Below are 20,950 nucleotides of genomic sequence, written 5' to 3' on the forward strand. Positions count from 1 at the left end.
CGCGTTTCCATCTGCTTGGCACCTGGATGTGAGTAAATACTGATTTGATTTTAATGAGAAGTTGTTTGTGTTGTTTTATACAAATTCTGGTCACAGTGGCTGTTTGACAGAGCTAGAGCCGAACTGTAAATGCCTTCAACATTATTCACCAGTAATAACAGCCCTTACTGTTCTGGTGGAATAATCCATAATCTCTGAGACTGATTTCTGCTGTCAAAAGTAATCATTTTTCCTGGTTAAAGCCAGGTGGTGCCCCACGAGGATTAAATCATCTTGATAATTCAATTTGATAAATAGTCTACTTTATTAATAATTGTTGAATAAAATTATTTTTAACTCTTGATAACTGGAACAGTGCCCCTCTGTGGCACAACACTGGTAAAGGTGGCATTTACATGGTGCATATATTCTCTCATTCGCACATATTCTCACAAATATTGATCATGGCAATGTAGTTGTAAAGGGAGAAGTGAGAAATGGCATAATACAAAGTCTGACAAATTTGCAGTTTGTGCAATTGTGCATGTGAAAGGAGACGTACAGCAGCAGTGAGCAGTTTTTCCGGAGGGTGGGGTTTCTCAGCCAGATAAGACAGTAAAGCACTGCCACACTCACCATTCTGCCTCTAAAACCCTCAGCTCCTGCTGTTGGCAAAAATGTCTCATCTTCCAGCACTTTTCAAGTATGTGGATGAACACCACGACCTGTATGTGGAGGTATGATCATTTTGAGAGACACTTAATCTTTATTTACTTCAGGATCTTATTAATGTGCTCTTCTGTCTATTGTAGCAATTACGTTGTACACAGATAACTAACAAGAGATAACCACTGCATGTTTGCAAAAGGCATTTTCTCTGTATATAAAATTAATTTGTTCTTTTCCAGCGCCTTGCAGAATGGGTGAGTGTCCAGAGCGTGTCTGCATGGCCCGAGAAACGTGGGGAGATCAAGAAGATGTTGGAACTGGCAGCCAAAGTCATTGAGAAGCTGGGGGGGACAGTACAGTTTATGGACAATGGCAAACAGAAGGTTAGAGAAAATCTATTAGTTTGTAAACTTTATTTCCTGTTTGTGCACTTATATTTTACACAAATCTTCACTGAAATGATTTTTTTTTTTTTTTTTTCTTGCAGCTTCCTTCTGGAGGAGAGATCCCCTACCCTCCAATTCTCCTGGGGTGTCTGGGCTCAGACCCCAAGAAGAAAACTGTGTGCTTTTATGGTCATCTTGATGTCATGCCAGCCCACATTGAAGACGGCTGGGACACGGAGCCTTTCACCCTGGTGGAAAAGGATGGTAAGAGCAGAACAACTTTTATTTCTGGTCTGACATTTTCAGTAACATGACCTTAAAAGTGAGACTGTTCCAACAGAACAGCTGTGTTGAAAGCCCTGGCCAGTGTTTACTCGAGATGTAAGACAAGACGTGATTTGATTTATTTCAAAGTTTCTGTTACCAGTTCCCTTCTTAATAGTACACTATCTTCATTTTGGCTTAGCAGATTCCCTGAAATTATTGAGCCATATTTTCTTAAAAAAAGAAGGCTCAAAGAGTGGTCGTTCATCTGTTATCTCGTCCAAACGCATTCAAGCTGAAGCAGAGAACACTGCACTTGAGATCCGTGCTGCTGCTTTGCAGAAAAAACATGATTTGGAAAAGCAAGCTGAGCGGAGGAAAAAGGAACAGCTTGAACTTGACACAGAAATTGCAGCTTCCACTGCTAAACTAGCAGTGTCAAATGAGCAACCATGGACGAAGTACAGGAACAAGTGGGATGGAATTACATATGAGGAAAGGTGCAAGACCTAAGAAAAAATATACACCTTTAAATCCTGATGCCAAAGATTTGAATCCCTTACCAGAGGCTGCAAGGAAAAAGAGTGACTTGTCTTTAAAACAAAAAAATGTGCAAGCTCTTTCACAACCATGTCAACAAGTACCTAAAGCAGTAACCAATATTCATTCATCAGAATTTCAAGCACATGGAGCAGCATCACAACTGTTGGATTCAAGTCTGTATATACCATCATCTTATGTCCAGGACAGTCATTTCTATAGTCTATTACACAAACAAAACCAGATAACAGAGCTGTGCACTTCCAAGAAATTCCAGTTTTTGATGGAGATCCTCTTTCCTACAGAACATTCATCAGAGCTTTTCAGCACTGTGTGGGAGACAAGACCAACAGCAAGGGAGATTGCCTGTACTTCCTTCAGCAGTACACAAGAGGGCAGCCACAGCACCAATGGAGTTGCTGCAAGAGCATTTTGGAAATGAGTTAAAGGTCACTGCTGCATATGTGGAAAAGGTGCTTGGATGGCCTTCAGTAAAGGCTGAAGATGTCAAAGGTCTGCAAGCTTATTCACTCTGTCTGCGTGAGTGCTGCAACGCAATGGAAGAGTTGGAATACATCAAGGAGCTTGATATGCCATCAAATATGCGAGCTGTAATCCAAAAGCTTCCTTACAAGTTGAAGGAAAAATGGCGAGCAAGAACAAGTGAATTACTGGAGTGCAATCAGCATAGAACTTGTTTTCTGGACATTGTAAATTTCATTGAAAGACAAGTAAAAATTGCATTTGATCCCATCTTTGGAGATTTGCAAGACAGTAACTATGGAAAATCAAGCCATATTGGGGACAAAAACAAATTACAGGCAAGAACAAAGATCAGGGGAAATAGTTTTGCCACAACTGTTGTAACAGCTGATCAGAAAACAGCTCAAAACATGGCAGTGAACATCAAAGGCAAGAGACAAAGGGGTCAGTCTACAAAATCAAAGTTGTGTTTGTATTGCTCTTGTAATCATGGGTTGGAACAATGCCCGCTGCTGGGGAAGAAGACATATACTCAAAAGATTCGCTTTCTGAAGGAGAAAGGCATCTGTTTCGGTTGCTTATGCAGTGGGCATATGAGCAAAGACTGCGAGAGCATGACTTGCAAAGTTTGCAGCCAAAAGCATCCTAGTGTTCTTCACATCAGTAATAAAGAAAAGCACACAGACACAGACGCATTCCAGGAAAATTTGGTGGACAATACTCTTGTCTCTACTTGTGGACATACAGGACCTGGTAGCAGTGATGGCATTCTTAGTATCCTCCCAGTGCATGTAGAGGCCTCTAAAGGTGATAAAATCATTTACACATACCTGTATGTGTTTTTGGATCTAGGAAGCACATCAACCTTTTGCTCTGAAAGCTTGATGAGGAAGTTGAAAATGAATGTAAGGAGAACTACAGTTCAATTGCCTACAATGGCTCTAGACCAGAGAGTCCCAAGCTTTATTCTCCGAGGCTTGGAGATTGCTTCTTTTTGTGACAAACAATTCTATTACCTTCCAGAAGTCCTAACTCGGAAGAAAATGCCTGTGTCCACTTGTAATATTATCTCAGATGAAGAAGTAGTGTTGGAGAAGGTCCTTATGCCATTAAAACCCTGTTGGGATGGGTAATAAATGGACCTCTTCAAGGAAGCAGTGGAGAGCTGCTTATTACTCAGCATAATCATGATTTTAATGAGAGAACCTCAGATGAAAGCAAGAAGAAATGTCCAGAAAAGAAAGGAGGTTTATGGATATTATTGCTAGCTCAGTCAAGCTGCAGGATCAGCATTACATGATGAAGCTTCTATATAGGACTGATGCTGGTGCTTCCAAATAACCTCAGTGTTGCTGAACAACGCATCCGTGGGCCAGTGGCGGAGCGTGGGTCTCAGTACAGAGGGGGTGGATCATTCTCGATGGGCCCTTTATGATAGTCATTTTAACGTTCAACAACACCTCATCCTACCCATCAAACATTTATTCTCAATTTTATTGAGCCAAGCAAGTCTATAGGCCTATGCTGCAGAAAGCAGAGTAAAGTCACAAACTTGTTCAGAAGAACACACACACACACACACACACACACACACACACACACACACACACACACACACACACACACAAACAGGCCTGATAGCTGTCAATCACATGGCGCTGAAAACTCAGATAGTCACGGACTGACTCAGTTCCATCTTTGATACAGCTTAAATACAAAAAAAAACATAACTGGTCTAAAATTACACAATCTATATAGATAGACATAGACACAGCGGTCTATAACATAATTTCTGAGCTCTATAACAGAGAATAGACTCTGCGGTCTAGTTGACAACAACACAAAGCTCATTCAAATAGGCAGGTGGTCGAAGCTACCACAACATTCTGATAAAGAAATTATTTATGAAGGTTACACTGACTCACCAATGGCAGTCGACTCTTCGCAAATTTGGCGAGTCGACAAATTGGCTGTAACTGTTAAGGCTGATTTATGGTTCCGCGTTACACCAACGCAGCGCCTATGGCGTAGGATACGTGGCAATGCGCACGTACGTTGCGCATCGCCGCATACCCTACGCCGTAGGCTTCGTCGTACCCTACGGCGTAGGCTCTGCGTCGATTTAATGCGGAACCATAAATCAGGCTTTACAGCCAATCAGCTCACGGCCCGATGCGTTCAGGATAGTTGTAAAGTACGAATTAGCCTACACTGGCCGCACAATGCACATTTTATCGTAATTATAGCCTACAATTTACGATTATATATGAACGTATCACACAAAACGGGGCCCTCTCATTGGGCCCTATGAGCTTGTGGGCCCCGGGGCGCTCGCCCCCCTTCTGGCTCCGCTACAGCTGTGGGCTGAAAAAAAGGTTTCTGAGGGATCAAGCCTTCCGTTGTCAATATAAATCTTTCCTTGAGGATATTATTAGCAAGGGATATGTCGAGAGACTGCCACAACATCAACTGAAGCAACCTGATGGCAAAGTATGGTATATTCTCCATCATGGGGTACGCCATCATAAGAAAGGAACACTGCGGGCGAACTGAAGAGGCTCATGCCCAAGACATACAGCGCCCCCCAATGGTCGGAGGACAGCATCACACAGCTGCAGGGTTCCTTGGCCTGCACAGATTGGGACGTCTTTTCTGGTGGGAGCCTGGATGAAAGGCTCTCTGTCATCACGGACTACATTCAATTTTGCATTTCCACAACAATTCCAGTAAAGGTCTTCAAGAAATATCCAAATTCAAAACCCTGGATTACACCACATATCAAGCACCAGTTTAAGGAAAAGCAGAAGGCATTTCAACAACAGGACTGGGTTTCAGTTAAACTCATAACACGACAGATAAAGAATGAAATCTACAAAGCAAAACTCAGATACAAAGAAAAACTGGAACTAGAATTCAGCTCCATGAACACCCGGCAAGCTTTCCAGAAGGTGAGAACACTCACGGGCCTGGACCCACGACCCAAGTCAGCTGCAATAAATGACCCTACAACATTTGCTGAGTCATTGAACACTTTTTATTCCCGTTTCGACACCATGGACTGTTCAGAGGAGTGTGAAGCGCTGCTGGAGACCCTCCCCCTCTCGGAGCCAGTGCATCAAGCTCCTTTTAGGGTGGAGGATGTACGTCGGCAGCTGGGCCGATGTAAACCTGGCAAGGCCCCAGGGCCAGACGGCATCCAGGGGCGGGTGCTGAAGGAGTGTGCCACGGAGCTCGCCCCCATCATGCACTCCCTCTTCTCGGAGTCCTACAGGACGGCCACAGTACTTACCCTGTGGAAAACATCCATCATCCCAGTGCCCAAGAAACCCCGCCCCTCAGAGCCCAACCACTACCGTCCAGTCGCACTAACCTCAATTCCGATGAAATGCCTGGAGAAACTGGTTCTTGACATCATCCTCCCATCTATTGAACAACACTTGGATCCATGCCAGTTTGCATACAAAGTGAGGAGGGGAACAGAGGATGCTGTGGCATGCCTCCTTCATTCACTCCTCCAACACCTTGAAACCCCCGGTAATTTCGCCAGACTTCTCTTCATCGACTTCAGCTCCGCCTTCAACACCGTCCAGCGCCACCTGATGATCAGGAAACTCCATCACCTGAACATCCCATCACTCCTCATCCACTGGGTTCACAGTTTTCTCAGCAACAGACCACAATCCACCAGAGTGGGCAGCGTGACATCATCATACGCCATCACCAACACCGGTTCCCCACAGGGCTGTGTGCTGAGCCCGTTCCTGTTTACCCTCTACACTAATGACTGCATCAGCCCCTCACCCACAAACACATATCTCAAATACTCAGATGACACTGTCGTAGTTGGACTTTTAGACACTTCACTCACAGAATACCAGAACTCCATTTCTCACCTCACACAGTGGTGCTCTGACAACCATCTGCACCTCAATGTGTCCAAAACCAAAGAACTGGTCATCACCTCCCCCAGCACAAGCAAGTCAACCCCCCTCCCCACCCACAACCCCATCAGCATCAACGGAGAAGCCGTAGAGGTGATAGATACTTTCAGATACCTGGGACTCATTATAGACAATAAACTCACCTTTGAATCACACATCCACGACATCCATAAACGCAGCCAACAAAGACTTTCTGCCATCAGAAAACTGAGAGCCCTCTCAGTGGCCCCCCACCTCCTACTGTTACTGTACAAGAGCATAATTCAGCCCATCCTCCTCTACTGCTCCTCCTGTTTCTTCAACATGTTGTCATCCCCCAACACAAAAAGACTGACACAAATCACTCACAGAGCTGCCAAAATCATTGGCCTCCCCACCCCCATCCTCTCTGACCTCAACACCATAGCCATAACACGCAGAGCACTCACCATCACCCAGGACCCCAGTCACCCCCTAAACCCGTACTTTGTGCTGCTTCCATCTGGCCGCCGGTACAGGTCCCTGACCTGGAAGAGGGTCAAGTTCAGCCGAAGCTTCGTCCCCTCTGCTATAACAGAACTAATTAGATTGCGTCGCTAAATGTGTGTTCCTGTTTAATGTGTATGGGTGGGTGATGAAATGTATGTATTTATGTATCTTGAGGTTGTGTGTGGCGTACGGGGGTGAAAACAAGTTTCCTTGCAAAGGACAAATAAAGCTGAATCTGAATCTGAATCTAACTCAAGAGCTGTTGGAATTCCGCATGACAGTTCACCTCTTTGGTGCTGTATCTTCACCCAGTTGTGCGTGCTACGCTCTTCGTAAAACAGCAGAAAAGAAGAGGCACAGTTTTCCTGAGGAGGTGATAAGCATAGTGAATCACAATTCTTATGTTGATGACCTGCTTAAAAGCTTGCCTACGGAGGAGGAGGCTGGGCTCATGGTTAAGAACCTCATGGCTGTATGCAAAAAAGGAGGTTTTAAGTTGACGAAATGGACCAGCAACAGCCTTGGAGTGTTGCATGCCATATCAGAGGAGCATAGGTAAAAAAAAAAATGTGTGAGCTGGATCTTGACAGAGACAAATTGCCATTGGAGAGGGTTCTTGGCTTACAGTGGTGTGTCGAGACTGATATGTTCAAGTTCAGACTGGCAGTCAAAGAGCAACCGTACACCAGACGGGGAATTTTGTCAAGTTGTCAGCCCTGTATATGATCCATTGGGATTTTTGGCACCACTAACACTTGTGGCAAAGGTGATGTTGCAGGAGCTTTGTCGCCTGAAATATCCCTGGGTTGGTCTTGTACCTCAAGCTTTCCAACTACAGTGGAGAAAGTGGTTGGCTGACCTTGAAAGGATGACAGACTTTAAGGTCAGTCAATGCTTTAAACAAAAGGACTTTGAACAGCCAACAAGTGTTCAACTACATCACTTTGCTGATGCCAGCCTATGGTACCGTCAGTTACATCAGGATGCAAAATGGAGGGAGTATTCATGTTGCTTTTGTGCTTGGCAAGGCTAGAATGACGCCTTGAAGCAGATGACAATACTCCGCTTGGAGCTCACAGCTGCTGTTCTTGCAGTCCGAGTTGATAGGATGCTTCAAGCTGAGCTGCAACTTAAACTGGAGAAGTCTGTATTTTGGACAGACAGTACCTCAGTCCTCAAGTACATCAGAAATGAGGACAAACAATTTCACATCTTTGTTGCCAATAGCAGCACGGTGGCTTGGTGGTTAGCACTGTTGCCTCACAGCAAGAAGGTCCCCGGTTCGACTCCCAGGCCCAGCAGGGTCTTTCTGTGTGGAGTTTGCATGGTCTCCCCGTGCTTGTGTGGGTTTCCTCCGGGTACTCCGGTTTCCTCCCACAGTCCAAAGACATGGACTAGGTTAACATTAACTAGGTTAATTGGTGATTCTACATTGCCCGTACGTGTGTCTGGTTGTTTATCTGTATATGTGGCCCTGCATTGGACTGGCGACCTCTCCAGGGTATAACCCCTGCTTCTCGCCTGAAAATAGCTGGGATGGGCTCCAGCAGACCCCCGTGACCCTGCAAAGGATAAAGCGGGTATAGATAATGGATGGATGTTGCCAATAGAATATCTACCATGAGAGAATTATCAGATGTCTCACAGTGGAGGTATATCCATACTGCACAAAATCCAGCAGATGATGCCTCAAGGGGACTGAGGGCGGAACATCTGCTGAATCCAAACGGATGGATTGAAGGACCAGAATTTCTCAGAAAACATATTGGATTTTGAGTTGTAGTGAAAGACATCACAAATCCCACTCATCAGTTGATGTTGTATTTTTCCGATTGGAAGAAGCTAAAAGGTTCAACTTTATGAAGTTGAGGAGGACTCTACTGGAGTTGAGTCAGAATAGGAAGCTTTTGCTGGAAAATGGAGATACTCAAATTGATGTGAAGCATGAAATGCAACAGCTGAAAAGTACACTGGGTGGACAGAACTTGTCTGTTGATGATCTTAATGCAGTAGAAACAACCATCATTCGTTTCAGTCAGCAGGAAAAGTTTCACAGTGAAATTGAAGCATTGACATCTGGCAGGTCTGCAGTGAAAAGAGAGAGCACTATTTATAAGTTTGATCCTATTCTGCAGGATGGGCTGCTCAGAGTTGGAGGACGATTGAGTAAAGCAGCAATGCCTGAAAGCACCAAACATCCAGTCTTCTCCACAAGGAGCAGCATGTGTCTTCGTTGATCCTGAAACACATCCATGATCAGCTGGGTCATGCTGGCAGAAACCACATTCTCTCTGCATTGCATTGAAACTATTGGATTACAAATGCTAACGCTACAGTGAAAAAAGGTCATCTCAAACTGTGGAGGAAAGAGCAAAGGGGAAAACTGAGCAAAAAAATGGCAGGTTTGCCTAAAGAAAGAGTTTTTCTTGACCTTTATGGGCTCAAATTAATGCCATAAGTATTTTGTATCTGTAAATAAACTTTGTACTTGTAGAAATATTTTGTGTGTGTGCAAAAAATATTTGTACTTGCAAAAAATATTTTTACTTGTAAAAATATTTTATGCGTGTGAAAAAAATATTTGTACTTGTAGACATATTTTGTGCGTGTGCAAAAAATATTTGTACTTGCAAAACATATTTGTACTTCTAGATACAAAGCTACAAACGTTTTACAAAGCTACAAACTTTTTTTACAAAGCTACAAACTATTTTTACAAAAGCTACAAACTTTTTTTCAAAAGCTACAAACTTTTTTTACAACTACGAGTTATGGCAGTGTTTTGACGTGCCAAAACTAAGAGCCAATCAGCGATCTTTGGCACGGGTTTCAAAGGGTTTCTGGAGAGCCAATCAGATCATTGCATCGCCTACTGACGTCGCCGCCATATTGGATGTGGCAAGACTGGGCTGCAAACTAATACAAGTAAATGGACTTATTTTCATAAAGCGCCTTTCTACAAAGAAATTTACGTTTTGCGTCTCATTTATTCATTCACACACGCACTAATATACTTGGGAAACAGTTAGGCACCAAATATAATATATTTAATTTTCTCAGACGGCAAAAATAAGATCCCACATAGGAGTAATTCATGTTATATCAGCTATAGAGAACAAGGTAGTGCCGAAAAACAATATATATCCCCCCTCACAAAAATAAGAAACGTATTCTCTCATTAACAAAGCATATTTTACATCTTTACACATTACATTACATTTTATTGTTATTGTTATTTTATTGTCTGAAAAATGGTTCAAATATGTTATTTTGTTATTTGAATTTTTTTAATTTGTTTTGTTGATAAAAAAATGTCTCTATTTTTGTGAGGGGGGATATATATTGTTTTTCGGCACTACGCTGCTGCTTCCACCTGCCTGCTGTGTGCTGCTGACGTCCCTGACTCCCCCAGTCCGGCCTTCGGCAGGAGGGTCCCCCCTTATGAGCCTGGTCCTGCTCAAGGTTTCTTCCCTCCTAAAGGGGAGTTTTTCTTGCCACTGTTTGGCTTAAGGCTTTTCTCCCACTATGGGAGTTTTTACCTGCCATTGTTTATATAATAATTGCTCGGGGGTTTATGTTTATGTTTATATTCATGTTCTGGATCTCTGGAAAGCGTCTAGAGATAACATCTGTTGTATTAGACGTTATATAAATAGAATTGAATTGAAATTGAATTAATTTGAGCCCATAGACCTTCCTCCATTCAGTAATGTTGGAGTGGATTATTTTGGACCTGTTGAGGTGAAATGAGGATGCAGCTTGGTGAAACGTTATTGTGTCATCTTTACATTCATGTCAAGCAGGGCTGTTCATTTGGAAAATGCCTGACATATACATATACACGCACATACACACACATAGACATACATACACACACACACACACACACACACACACACACACACACACACACACACACACACACACACACACACACACACACACACACAGACATATGCATATACACACACAGCCACACATAGCCACACAGACATATACTGTACATACACGCACACATACACATCAGCTTGTTCACCTGCATGCTTGCTCTGTAGTTTTTGGGGTTAGTTAATCGCGGTAGCTTAGCTCAGATTGTGATTGTTCTCGAGATTTGGGACGGTTGCTGCTCGTGTTTTGGCCGGTTCTGTGTCGGTTTCGTGTTTCGTTTGTGGTTTTCCAGTGCTCGACGTGTGCCTCTGTGTTCTCGCTTCCTGGTTTAGCAGCGGATGTCACCCCCCCCCCCCCCAAAAAAAACAAAAACAAAAAAAAAACACTGGGTTTGAATATGTATGTGTGTATGTATGTATGTGTGTGTGTGTGTATATATATATATATATATATATATATATATATATATATATATATATATGTATATATATATATATATATATATATATGTATATATATATATATATATATATGTATATGTGTATATATATATGTGTGTGTGTGTGTGTATATTAAATATAGTAACAATGCACATATATATGCCTTAGGTTTTTACCAGCATGGTATTAATAATTTTAATATGTGTGCAGACAAGGTAAAAAAGAGAAAAAGGAAAATGCCTATTCATTGGATACAGATTCGTGCATCAATGCAATACGCATATTTGTGTGTAGACAGGGTCAAGTTTCACACCTGAGATCAGACAATGGAACACATTTTGTTGGAGCAGAGAGGGAGTTGAGAGAGGCTCATGCTGCTTTGAACCACAGTAAAATCTAGAAAGCTTTTCTAAATGATGAAATCAAATGGAGCTTCAATCCACCAGTGACATCTAACCACAGAGGAGTGTGGGAAAGGATCATCAGAATGATCAGAAAGATACTTACCTCAGTTCTGCAGCAGCAGACATTGGATGACGAAGGTTTCCACACCGTTCTTATCCTAATTGAACTTTAAGGAGGCTTCATAATGAACTTAGAGCAGAATTCATATTCGACTAAAACATGGACTATAAACTTAATAAACATGAACAATATTGTCTATATTGCTATATAATGGTTTGTTTGTTTGATTGGAATTATGTCTAGCCATTGAACAATAAGGAGCCGGTGTGTTGCAGCCATTATATATGTTTGATTATTGATTGTTTGTTGTTTATTTGTTGTTGTCATTTGTTGAAGGCTAGGTGGTGTATGGGTGCAAGAGAGAATTTAGGTGAGCTCACGGGTGCAGGTGAGATTGATTGCAGGTGACTGAGACCCGGATGAGCACACAGTTTGTGACCGTGTAGCCATGCACACGTTTTTGGATTTTATATTGGAATAAACACTGTTAAAATGTGACAGAATTCATGTGTATTTAGTTCACGCGTCCAAACCTTTATGTCCCGGTATAGCAATCCCTTAGGGACTTTCTGAGTAGCAATAGTCATCATACCTACTATCATATCACCTCTTGCTTTATATTTCCAAATCCAGCCCTTTTTAGGATACAGCTGTTTTGTCCTATCTGCAGACTTTGCTTTTAAGAGACACTTGCAATTCAGTTTATGTAAGACATTTGAAATAATTACACAATGGCAGCTCAAATCATTTAAAGCTTGAGGTTCACTAATACTGGCACTGATACATTTCTCACATGATATCTGGAGACAGTCAGCTGACAAACAATTTTGTAGTTACTTCCTCTTATGATTTTTATGCTAGGTCAGCACTGATTATATCTGCCTCCAACTTTTCTTTGTGAACATGAACTAATCTAATCACGCTAGTTATTCCCATTTGGAAATGTAGATGACTGAAAAAAAAATATTTTCATGTTTGTGACACTATCTTGTTTTTGAACAAAACATGAGAAGAATGTATTATTTGATTTGATTATTTGCAGGCAAGCTGTATGGAAGAGGAGCTACTGATGATAAGGGTCCAATATTGGCCTGGTTAAACTGCATTGAGGCCCATCAGAAGATTAAACAGGTACAGTTCTTGCTTCTGTTTTGCTTCTTTGCCATTAAAGCATGATTTATTACTATTTGCTGAAAGAAATCATAAAATTATCTTTTTAGAGGTAATTCTGTATGAGGTGAGAATACTGCCATAATCTGAAACTGAAAGAAAAGGTGTTGAAAGCTTGTGTTTGCAGTTTTGCAGTTGCAAGCTTGCAGTGTTTGAACATATAAAATCTGAAATAAAGTTTTGAAAGTCTGAAAAATGATTTGAATCTCTGCAAACATAATTTTGTAAATTTTGTACAAGTTCAACATCTATATTACAGAGTTTCAGCTTCACAGTTTCAGAGATCCAAATCTCTTGTTGCACCCTTGCTGTTTTTCAAGCTTACATTTTCAGTTTCAAATGTGGCACTGTTCTCCCACCACATTATGTTTGCAAAAAAAAAATGTAAACCTCTTAATATGAGATCTGAAAACTTTGTAACTCTGCAACATTCCCCCTTCAAGTTTCGTCCACACAGCGATCATGTGATTTTTGGCAGCGTTCTCTCGCTGCTTTTCGATTTGAAACTCTGAAACTCACACTCTGGGAAAAAAAACAAACCCAACCCTAACAGCTCTTCTACCCTATCGTGTAAGCCAATCACATGTAAGATCAGGTACGACTGAGTTTATGATTATGTGCAAGAGTATTATTTTCACATGTCTATCTCTATGTTGCAGGAAATTCCCATAAACCTAAAGTTCTGCTTCGAAGGGATGGAGGAGTCTGCATCTGAGGGCCTGGAAGAACTTGTGCTTTCTCAAAAAGACAAATTTTTAAAAGGCGTCGACTATGTCTGCATCTCTGACAATTTCTGGCTGGGCAAGACCAAACCTTGCATCACTTACGGTCTGAGAGGAATCTGCTATTTCCAGATTGAGGTGGAGTTCTACTGTGATGCTCTAAACAGTTGCAGGACAATGTCTTGTGTGGTATATTATGAGACTATTTGATTACAAGATGTGAAAAAGCCATTTTCATTTTTAACTTAAAGGTGGAGGGCTGTAGGAGTGACCTACACTCAGGCACGTTTGGTGGCGGGGTTCATGAGGCTATGACTGACCTCATTGCACTTATGGGTAAGTGATGCTCATGACTGTGCTACATCATGATAAGCTAATCCAAGTCTGGTGTTGGAAGGAGTTTCATTACCAATTTGTATTTCTTACCAATATATGCACTTTTTCATAGGTTCCCTGCTTGATAAGAAGGGAAAGATTTTGGTCCCTGGGATGTACGACAATGTGGCCAAACTGACAAAAGAGGAGGAGAAGCTGTATGAGAACATGGATTTTGACTTGGGTGTATTCTGCAAAGATGTGGGAGTTAAAAAGCCATTGCATGATACAAAGGCAAGGAAATTACTTGTTACTTTTAATGTTCACTGGTTTAAAAAGAAAGTGTTGTATCATCTGAGTCACTAACCGTTGTACTTTGTATCTGCTGTAGGAGCAAATCCTCATGCACCGCTGGAGGTACCCAGCTCTTTCTCTTCATGGTATTGCAGGGGCCTTTTCTGAAGCAGGAGCCAAGACTGTTATCCCCCGCAAGGTCAATGGAAAGTTCTCCATCCGCCTTGTACCTGACATGGACCCTGATTTGGTGGAAAAACAGGTAACATTACATTGACTATGACCCCAGTGTGGCGGATGTTCGAGGGGGGGGGGGGGGGGGGGGGTTACACCGTTCTCTGGATGAATATTGTATTGACAACCTTAATAGCAAACTTCCAAAATAAAATACCAGTGCTAGCTGCCACAACTATAGCAATGTGTGGGTATTTGGTTCCTGTTTATATACTATAACTGGGTGGCCCACTGAGCTGAAGCACTGGGACCTTTTCAGCTTCCAAAAGACATGGAGTTATAAACATCTTTTGCAATGCCTGTCACCTTTTTCACAACAAACAATGCAGTCATAGATGTATTAAAAAAGAAGTACATTTAATCATACAAAAAACCCCTACCTGGAGTAATTAGATTTTGGGTTGTGTTGAAAAAAAAGTAATTTATTCCATCCATTTTCCGCCGCTTATCCGTTTCCGGGTCGCGGGGGCAGCAGTCTCAACAGGGATGCCCAGACTTCCTTCACCCCAGACACTTCCTCCAGCTCTTCCTCCAGCTCTTCCTCCAGCTCTTCCGGGGGGAGTCCAAGGTGTTCCCAGGCCAGCGGAGAGACATAGTCTCTCCAGCGTGTCCTGGGTCTTCCCCGGGGTCTCCTCCCGGTGGAACATGCCTGGAATACCTCCCTAGGGAGGCATCCAGGAGGATCCAATACAGATGCCCAAGCCACCTCAACTGACTCCTCTCAATGTGAAGGAGCAGCGGCTCGACTCCGAGCTCCCCCCGGGTGACCGAACTTCTCACCCTATCTCTAAAGGGAGCGTCCAGCCACCCTGCCGAGGAAACTCATCTCAGCCGCTTGTATCCGCGATCTTGTCCTTTCGGGTCACTACATAAAGTTCATGACCATAGGTGAGAGTAGGTGCGTAGATTGACCGGTAACTCGAGAGCTTCGCCTTTCGACTCTGCTCATTCTTCACCACGACGGTCCGGTACACCGACTGCATAACTGCGGATGCTGCACCGATCCGTCTGTAAATCTCACGCTCCATCACTAATGAACTCACTCGTGAACAAGACCCCGAGATACTTGAACTCCTCCACCTGAGGCAGGACTTCTCCACCCACCTGGAGAAGGCACGCCACCCTTTCCCGATGGAGAACCATGGCCTCGGTCTTGGAGGTGCTGATTCTCATCCCTGCCGTGTCGCACTCGGCCACAAACCGCCCCAGCACATGCTGAAGGTCCCGGTCCGATGAAGCCAACAGGACAACATCATCCGATAAAAGCAGAGATGAAATCCTGAGGTTCCCAAACCGGATCCCCTCCGGACCCTGGCTACGCCTAGAAATCCTGTCCATAAAAATTATGAACAGGACCGGTGACAAAGGGCGGCCCTGCCGGAGTCCAACATCCACCGGGAACAAGTCTGACTTACTGCCGGCAATGCGAACCAAACTCCTGCTCCGATCATATAGAGACCGGATAGCCCTCAGTAGAGGGCCCCGGACTCCATACTCACTGAGCACCCCCCCACAGAATGGCACGAGGAACACGGTCAAATGCCTTCACCAGATCCACAAAGCACATGTAGACTGGTTGGGCAAATTCCCATGAACCCTCGAGCACCCTGCGGAGGGTGTAGAGCTGGTCCAGTGTTCCACGACCGGAACGAAAACCGCATTGTTCGTCCTGAATCCGAGTTTCAACTATTGGCCGTATTCTCCTCTCCAGTACCCTGGCGTACTTTCCCGGGGAGGCTGAGAAGTGTGATCCCCCTATAGTTGGAACACACTCTCCAGTCCCCCTTTTTTAAAAAGAGGGACCACCACCCCGGTTTGCCACTCCAGCGGCACTGTCCCCTTCCTCCATGCGATGTTGCAGAGGTGTGTCAACCAAGACAGCCCTACGACATCCAGAGACTTGAGGTACACACACTCTGCTTCCTCAAGGGAAGGCATGTCAGTCGGGTTGAGGAGATCCTCAAAGTATTCCTTCCACTGTCCAACGATGTCCCCAATCGAGGTCAACAGCTCCCCACCCGCACCATAAACGGTGCCGGCAGAGTACTGCTTCCCCCTTCTGAGGCGCCGAACGGTCCGCCAGAATTTCCTCGAGGCTGACTGAAAGTCTTCTTCTATGGCCTCACCTAACTCCTCCCAGATCTGGGTTTTTGCCTCCAGGACTGCCCGAGCTGTGGCTCGCTTGGCCTGCCGGTACCCATCTACTGCGTCAGGAGTCCCACAGGCTAACAAAGCTCGGTAGGACTCCTGACGGCATCCTGTACTCCCGGTGTCCACCACCGGGTTCTAGGATTGCCGCCAGGACAGGCACCGGAGACCTTGTACCACAACTTCGAGCCGCCGCGTCGACAATGGAGGCAGAGAACATGGTCCACTCGGACTCAATGTCCTCCGCCTCCCCCGGGATCTGAGAGAAGCTCTCTCGGAGGTGAGAGTTGAAGATGTCCCTGACAGAGGGCTCAGCCAGACGTTCCCAACAGACCCTCACAATCCGTTTGGGTCTGCCCGGTCTGTCCAACCTCCTCCTCCACCAGCACATCCAACTCACCACCAGGTGGTGATCAGCTGACAGCTCAGCCCCTCTCTTCACCCGAGTGTCCAAGACATGCGGCCGAACGTCAGATGAAACGACGACAAAGTCGATCATTGACCTCCGGCCTAGGGTGTCCTGGTGCCACGTGCACTGATGGACACCCTTATGCTTGAACATGGTGTTCGTGATGGACAAACTGTGACTAGCACAGAAGTCCAACAACAAAACACCGCTCGGGTTCAGATCGGGGAGGCCGTTCCTCCCAATCACGCCTTTCCAGGTATCACTGTCATTGCCCACGTGAGCGTTGAAGTCCGCCAGTAGAACAATGGAGTCCCCAGTTGGAGCGCCATCAAGTACTCCTCCCAGGGACTCCAAGAAGGCCGGGTACTCCGCACTGCTGTTAGGCCAGTAGGCACAAACAACAGTGAGAGACCGTTTCCCGACCCGAAGGCGCAGGGAAGCGACCCTCTCGTTCACCGGGGAGAACTCCAACACATGGCGACTGAGCTGAGGGGCTATAAACAAGCCCGCCGCCTCTCACCCTGGGCAACTCCAGAGTAGAGGAGGGTCCAGCCCCTTTCAAGGAGCTGGGTTCCAGAGCCCAAGCTATGTGTGAAGGTGAGCCCGACTATCTCTAGCCGGTATCTCTCAACCTCCTGCACAAGCTCTGGCTCCTTCCCCCCCAGCGAGGTGACATTCCATGTCCCCACTGAGAGGGTTTTGGTCCAGGGATTAGGTTGTCGAGGGACCTCACCAAGACTTCTACCCGGCCCACATGGCACCGGCTTGTCACGGTCCTTCCTGCGGGTGCTGGGCCTACGGGAAGGCGGACCCACGTCGCCAACGCCAGGCCTGGCTCCAGGGAGGGGCCCCGGTGAAGCCGATCCGGGTGACGATCCGGGTGACGTAACGGTCCCTGATCTTCTCTTTGCCATGATAAGCTTGTGAACCACTCTTAGTCTGTCCCTTCACCAAGTCATGTTTGCCATGGGAGACCCTACCAGGGGCGTAATACCCCGACAACATACCTCCTAGGATCACTCAGGCAACACAAACCCCTCCACCACAGTAAGGTTGTGGTTCAAGTAGGGGTAATTTAAGTAATTAAGTAATTTATTGTTTTACATATATTGCTTGCATATTACGATCCAACCAACTGTAGTTTTAGATAGCAATACAATAAAAGCTGTTGGATAGAATACAGGCCATATAAAGTCCGTTGCTGGCTTTTATTTTTATAACTTCTTTTGTTGTCAGTTGTTAATAACAACTGACATTGTATTTTGTTTAGAAAAACGCCTTGTTGGTGCTCTCACCTAAGTTTTTTCTCTTTAACTGTGAAGGTTAAGGATTATTTACACAAGAAGTTTGATGAACTTGAAAGCCCCAACAAACTGACACTGGAAATGGGTCATGGAAACAAAGCTTGGGTCGCTGACTTCAACCACCCTCACTATATAGCTGGTCGAAAGGCTACGAAGACAGGTGAGACGGAGTGATGAAATAGCATTTATTTCCCATGGAAAGAATTTATTGCTGTGGTTCGGTCAGTTTGTCTTTCTTCGTATCTTATGCATCCCCCCCCCGTTCTGATTAGCTTTAATCAATTTAATCACTTTCCCTTCTGGGATTGATAAAGTATTTTGAGTTGAATTTAAATTATGATATATATATTATGATGATATGCCTGGAAGATTTCTACTGGTTCTGGAACATTTGTAATGATCAGTAGCCATGACAACAAAACGTTGTTTACATCTTGAAGCAACTAATTAGCCTTTCAAAGATCAGCTAATGATTGAAAAAAGGCCTTTAGGTTAGGTAACCACAAAAAATAAATCCCCAAAACAATTGGTTGAAATGGTAACAAAATAAGGGTAGTCAAAGGTAGTGAACTTGTCAAAAAAAAAGAATCATGTTGTTATATATATATATATATATATATATATATATATATATATATATAAATTATTAATCTTTCTTTTTTAGTAGTTAATCATCTTCTAAAATGGTGAAATATATGATAATACAACATGTTTGGTCTCCTGTGTTTTAGTCCATGGTGTTGAGCCTGACATGACGCGTGAGGGTGGGAGCATCCCTGTGACCATGACCTTTGAGGAGGCCACAGGTGGTAACAGCATGCTGCTCCCTCTAGGGGCCTCTGATGATGGAGCTCACTCCCAGAATGAAAAGATCAACAAGTTTGTCAATATACTGTTTACTTCTTTTTAAATGTATACAGAAAGAGAAATATGTAGGTGAAGGAAGAAGAAACTACATTGCGTTTTTTGTTAGTTCGCTAAGCTTAAAGTGCAGATATAAGTTTATGTGAAGGTTTTCAGTCATAAATAACCTTTTCATCTTTTCTTTTTCAGATCAAACTACTTTCAGGGAACCAAGGTGGTAGGTGCCTACTTCCATGAGGTGTCACAGTTGAAATGAACTGATGTATCATCATAAAAAATGCAAATTCAAATTATGTCAATCCTTGCTATCAAAGCTGTAATAATTCTGATACAATTTGACCTCCACGGCCTCCATTTTTATATGTGCTTCCAACAATAAAGTATTTTTATTCGTTACACTGTTGTGTCCCATTTAATTAATTTATGTATTTTTTCAGAGTAGCTGAAATGCAGTGCACTTTTAATCAGAAAGCAGAAGGTCACAATAATTTGACTATTAAAAATAAGATAATCTCTCTCTTTAATAATCATGTCTGCCTCACTCTGCTTCACCTCTCACTTTGTATCTTTTGTATAATTTTTTTCTTGTATTTTTTTGTATAATTTTGTCTGTTAAAATAGGTTATACTTATTCTCACTACCTCAAACTGCTGCAATGTTTATACTGTACATAGAAATACCACATTTGTTTATTGTTTATTTGTTTGTCTATTTTTAATACTAAGAGCGAAATTACCGGAGTCAAATTCCTTGTTGGACAATGTTCGAACCTGGCCAATAAAGCTGATTCTGATTCTGATAAAAAGTAACTTGATAAGCAGGTACCAAATGTAATCAAAGCTTCAGTGATGAAGGGCAGAAAAACGGTGCCACACAGAACCACTCTTAATATATGCATGATAAGCACTCTGATCAGAAATGGACAATTTTGGATTTAGATAATTTAATTAGAAAAAACCCTGCACGGATTCTGGATCTGTGCAGGGTTCTTTCTCTGGGAGAAAAAGAGACTTTCTCTAAATTAATTCAGGTTGCCTTAAATGCTCCTAAAGATTACTTGATAAAATCAGATATGCCACTGCTTGCACACAATTACAAATATATTTATGTAGAAATATTTTAATTAAACTGCAGAGCTGGTCAAATCCTGCACCAATCCTGCTAACCGCGTTCAGCATTTGTGAGACAACAGCCCTAACAGTACATTTAGAAAATATATTGATTAAAAAGAGGGGGAAAGAAATCTAGTGTATATGATTCCACATGTATTATGATCTCACATTCTTTGTTAACGCCTCGATACAAAGGACAAAAGCTCCCTCAGGTTATAAAAAGGTGTAGTGAGCCCTTACTGATTGGTGTCTGGGTGTGCTGCATCCCAGACTGGTATTTGTGTTTAGCAGATGCAGAAGGCTCTGCATGGGCTGATGAACAGCCCCTAAAAATGTCTGTCCTCCTCTCTCCCTGGATGGAGATTGCCAACACTTGCTACCCAGGCGGATCCCTAGTCACCATCTCAGACACAGGAAACCTCCTGGTTGACACGCTGCCCTCTTTGAAAAGATGAATGTTGAACTAAGATATTTAACCAAAGACACTGAAGAACACAGGAAAGATATGCTTTGTTTTCTTTTTCTTCCCTGTGTTACCTTTACAACTCATGCGCAATAGTTTAAGATTATGATTCCCAGAATATTCTAATTTTTCTGAGATAGGATATTTGAGTTTTCTTAAACTGTAAGCCATGATCAGCAATATTAAAATAATACAACGCTTGCAATATTTCAGTTGATTTGTAATTAATCCAGAATGTATGACATTTTTGCATTACAGAAAATAAAGGACTTTATCACAATATTCTAATTTTCTGAGACAGTCCTGTATAAGAGTCCCGCTGTTTGAAACAAGCCAAAGGGAAAAGCAGCAGATAAGCAGAAACCAGTGATCCTGGTCCTGCAACAGTCCCA

The 20,950-nt window shown here is 43.3% G+C and overlaps 1 protein-coding gene across 1 annotated transcript; it reads left to right on the top strand.

Annotated features, from left to right (window-relative positions):
- The first annotated feature begins 573 nt into the window (after positions 1-573).
- LOC133461450 (cytosolic non-specific dipeptidase-like) lies at positions 574-19,379 on the top strand. The gene is made up of 11 exons (XM_061742368.1): positions 574-716; positions 888-1,031; positions 1,136-1,298; positions 12,566-12,654; positions 13,353-13,553; positions 13,667-13,751; positions 13,864-14,024; positions 14,122-14,286; positions 18,138-18,279; positions 18,851-18,998; positions 19,173-19,379. The coding sequence occupies exons 1-11, from the start codon at positions 657-659 to the stop codon at positions 19,237-19,239; spliced, it is 1,425 nt and encodes a 474-aa protein (XP_061598352.1). The 5' UTR covers positions 574-656; the 3' UTR covers positions 19,240-19,379.
- Positions 19,380-20,950: the final 1,571 nt, after the last annotated feature.

Source organism: Cololabis saira, chromosome 15 (genome assembly GCF_033807715.1).
Source record: "Cololabis saira isolate AMF1-May2022 chromosome 15, fColSai1.1, whole genome shotgun sequence".
NCBI lineage: Eukaryota > Metazoa > Chordata > Actinopteri > Beloniformes > Belonidae > Cololabis > Cololabis saira.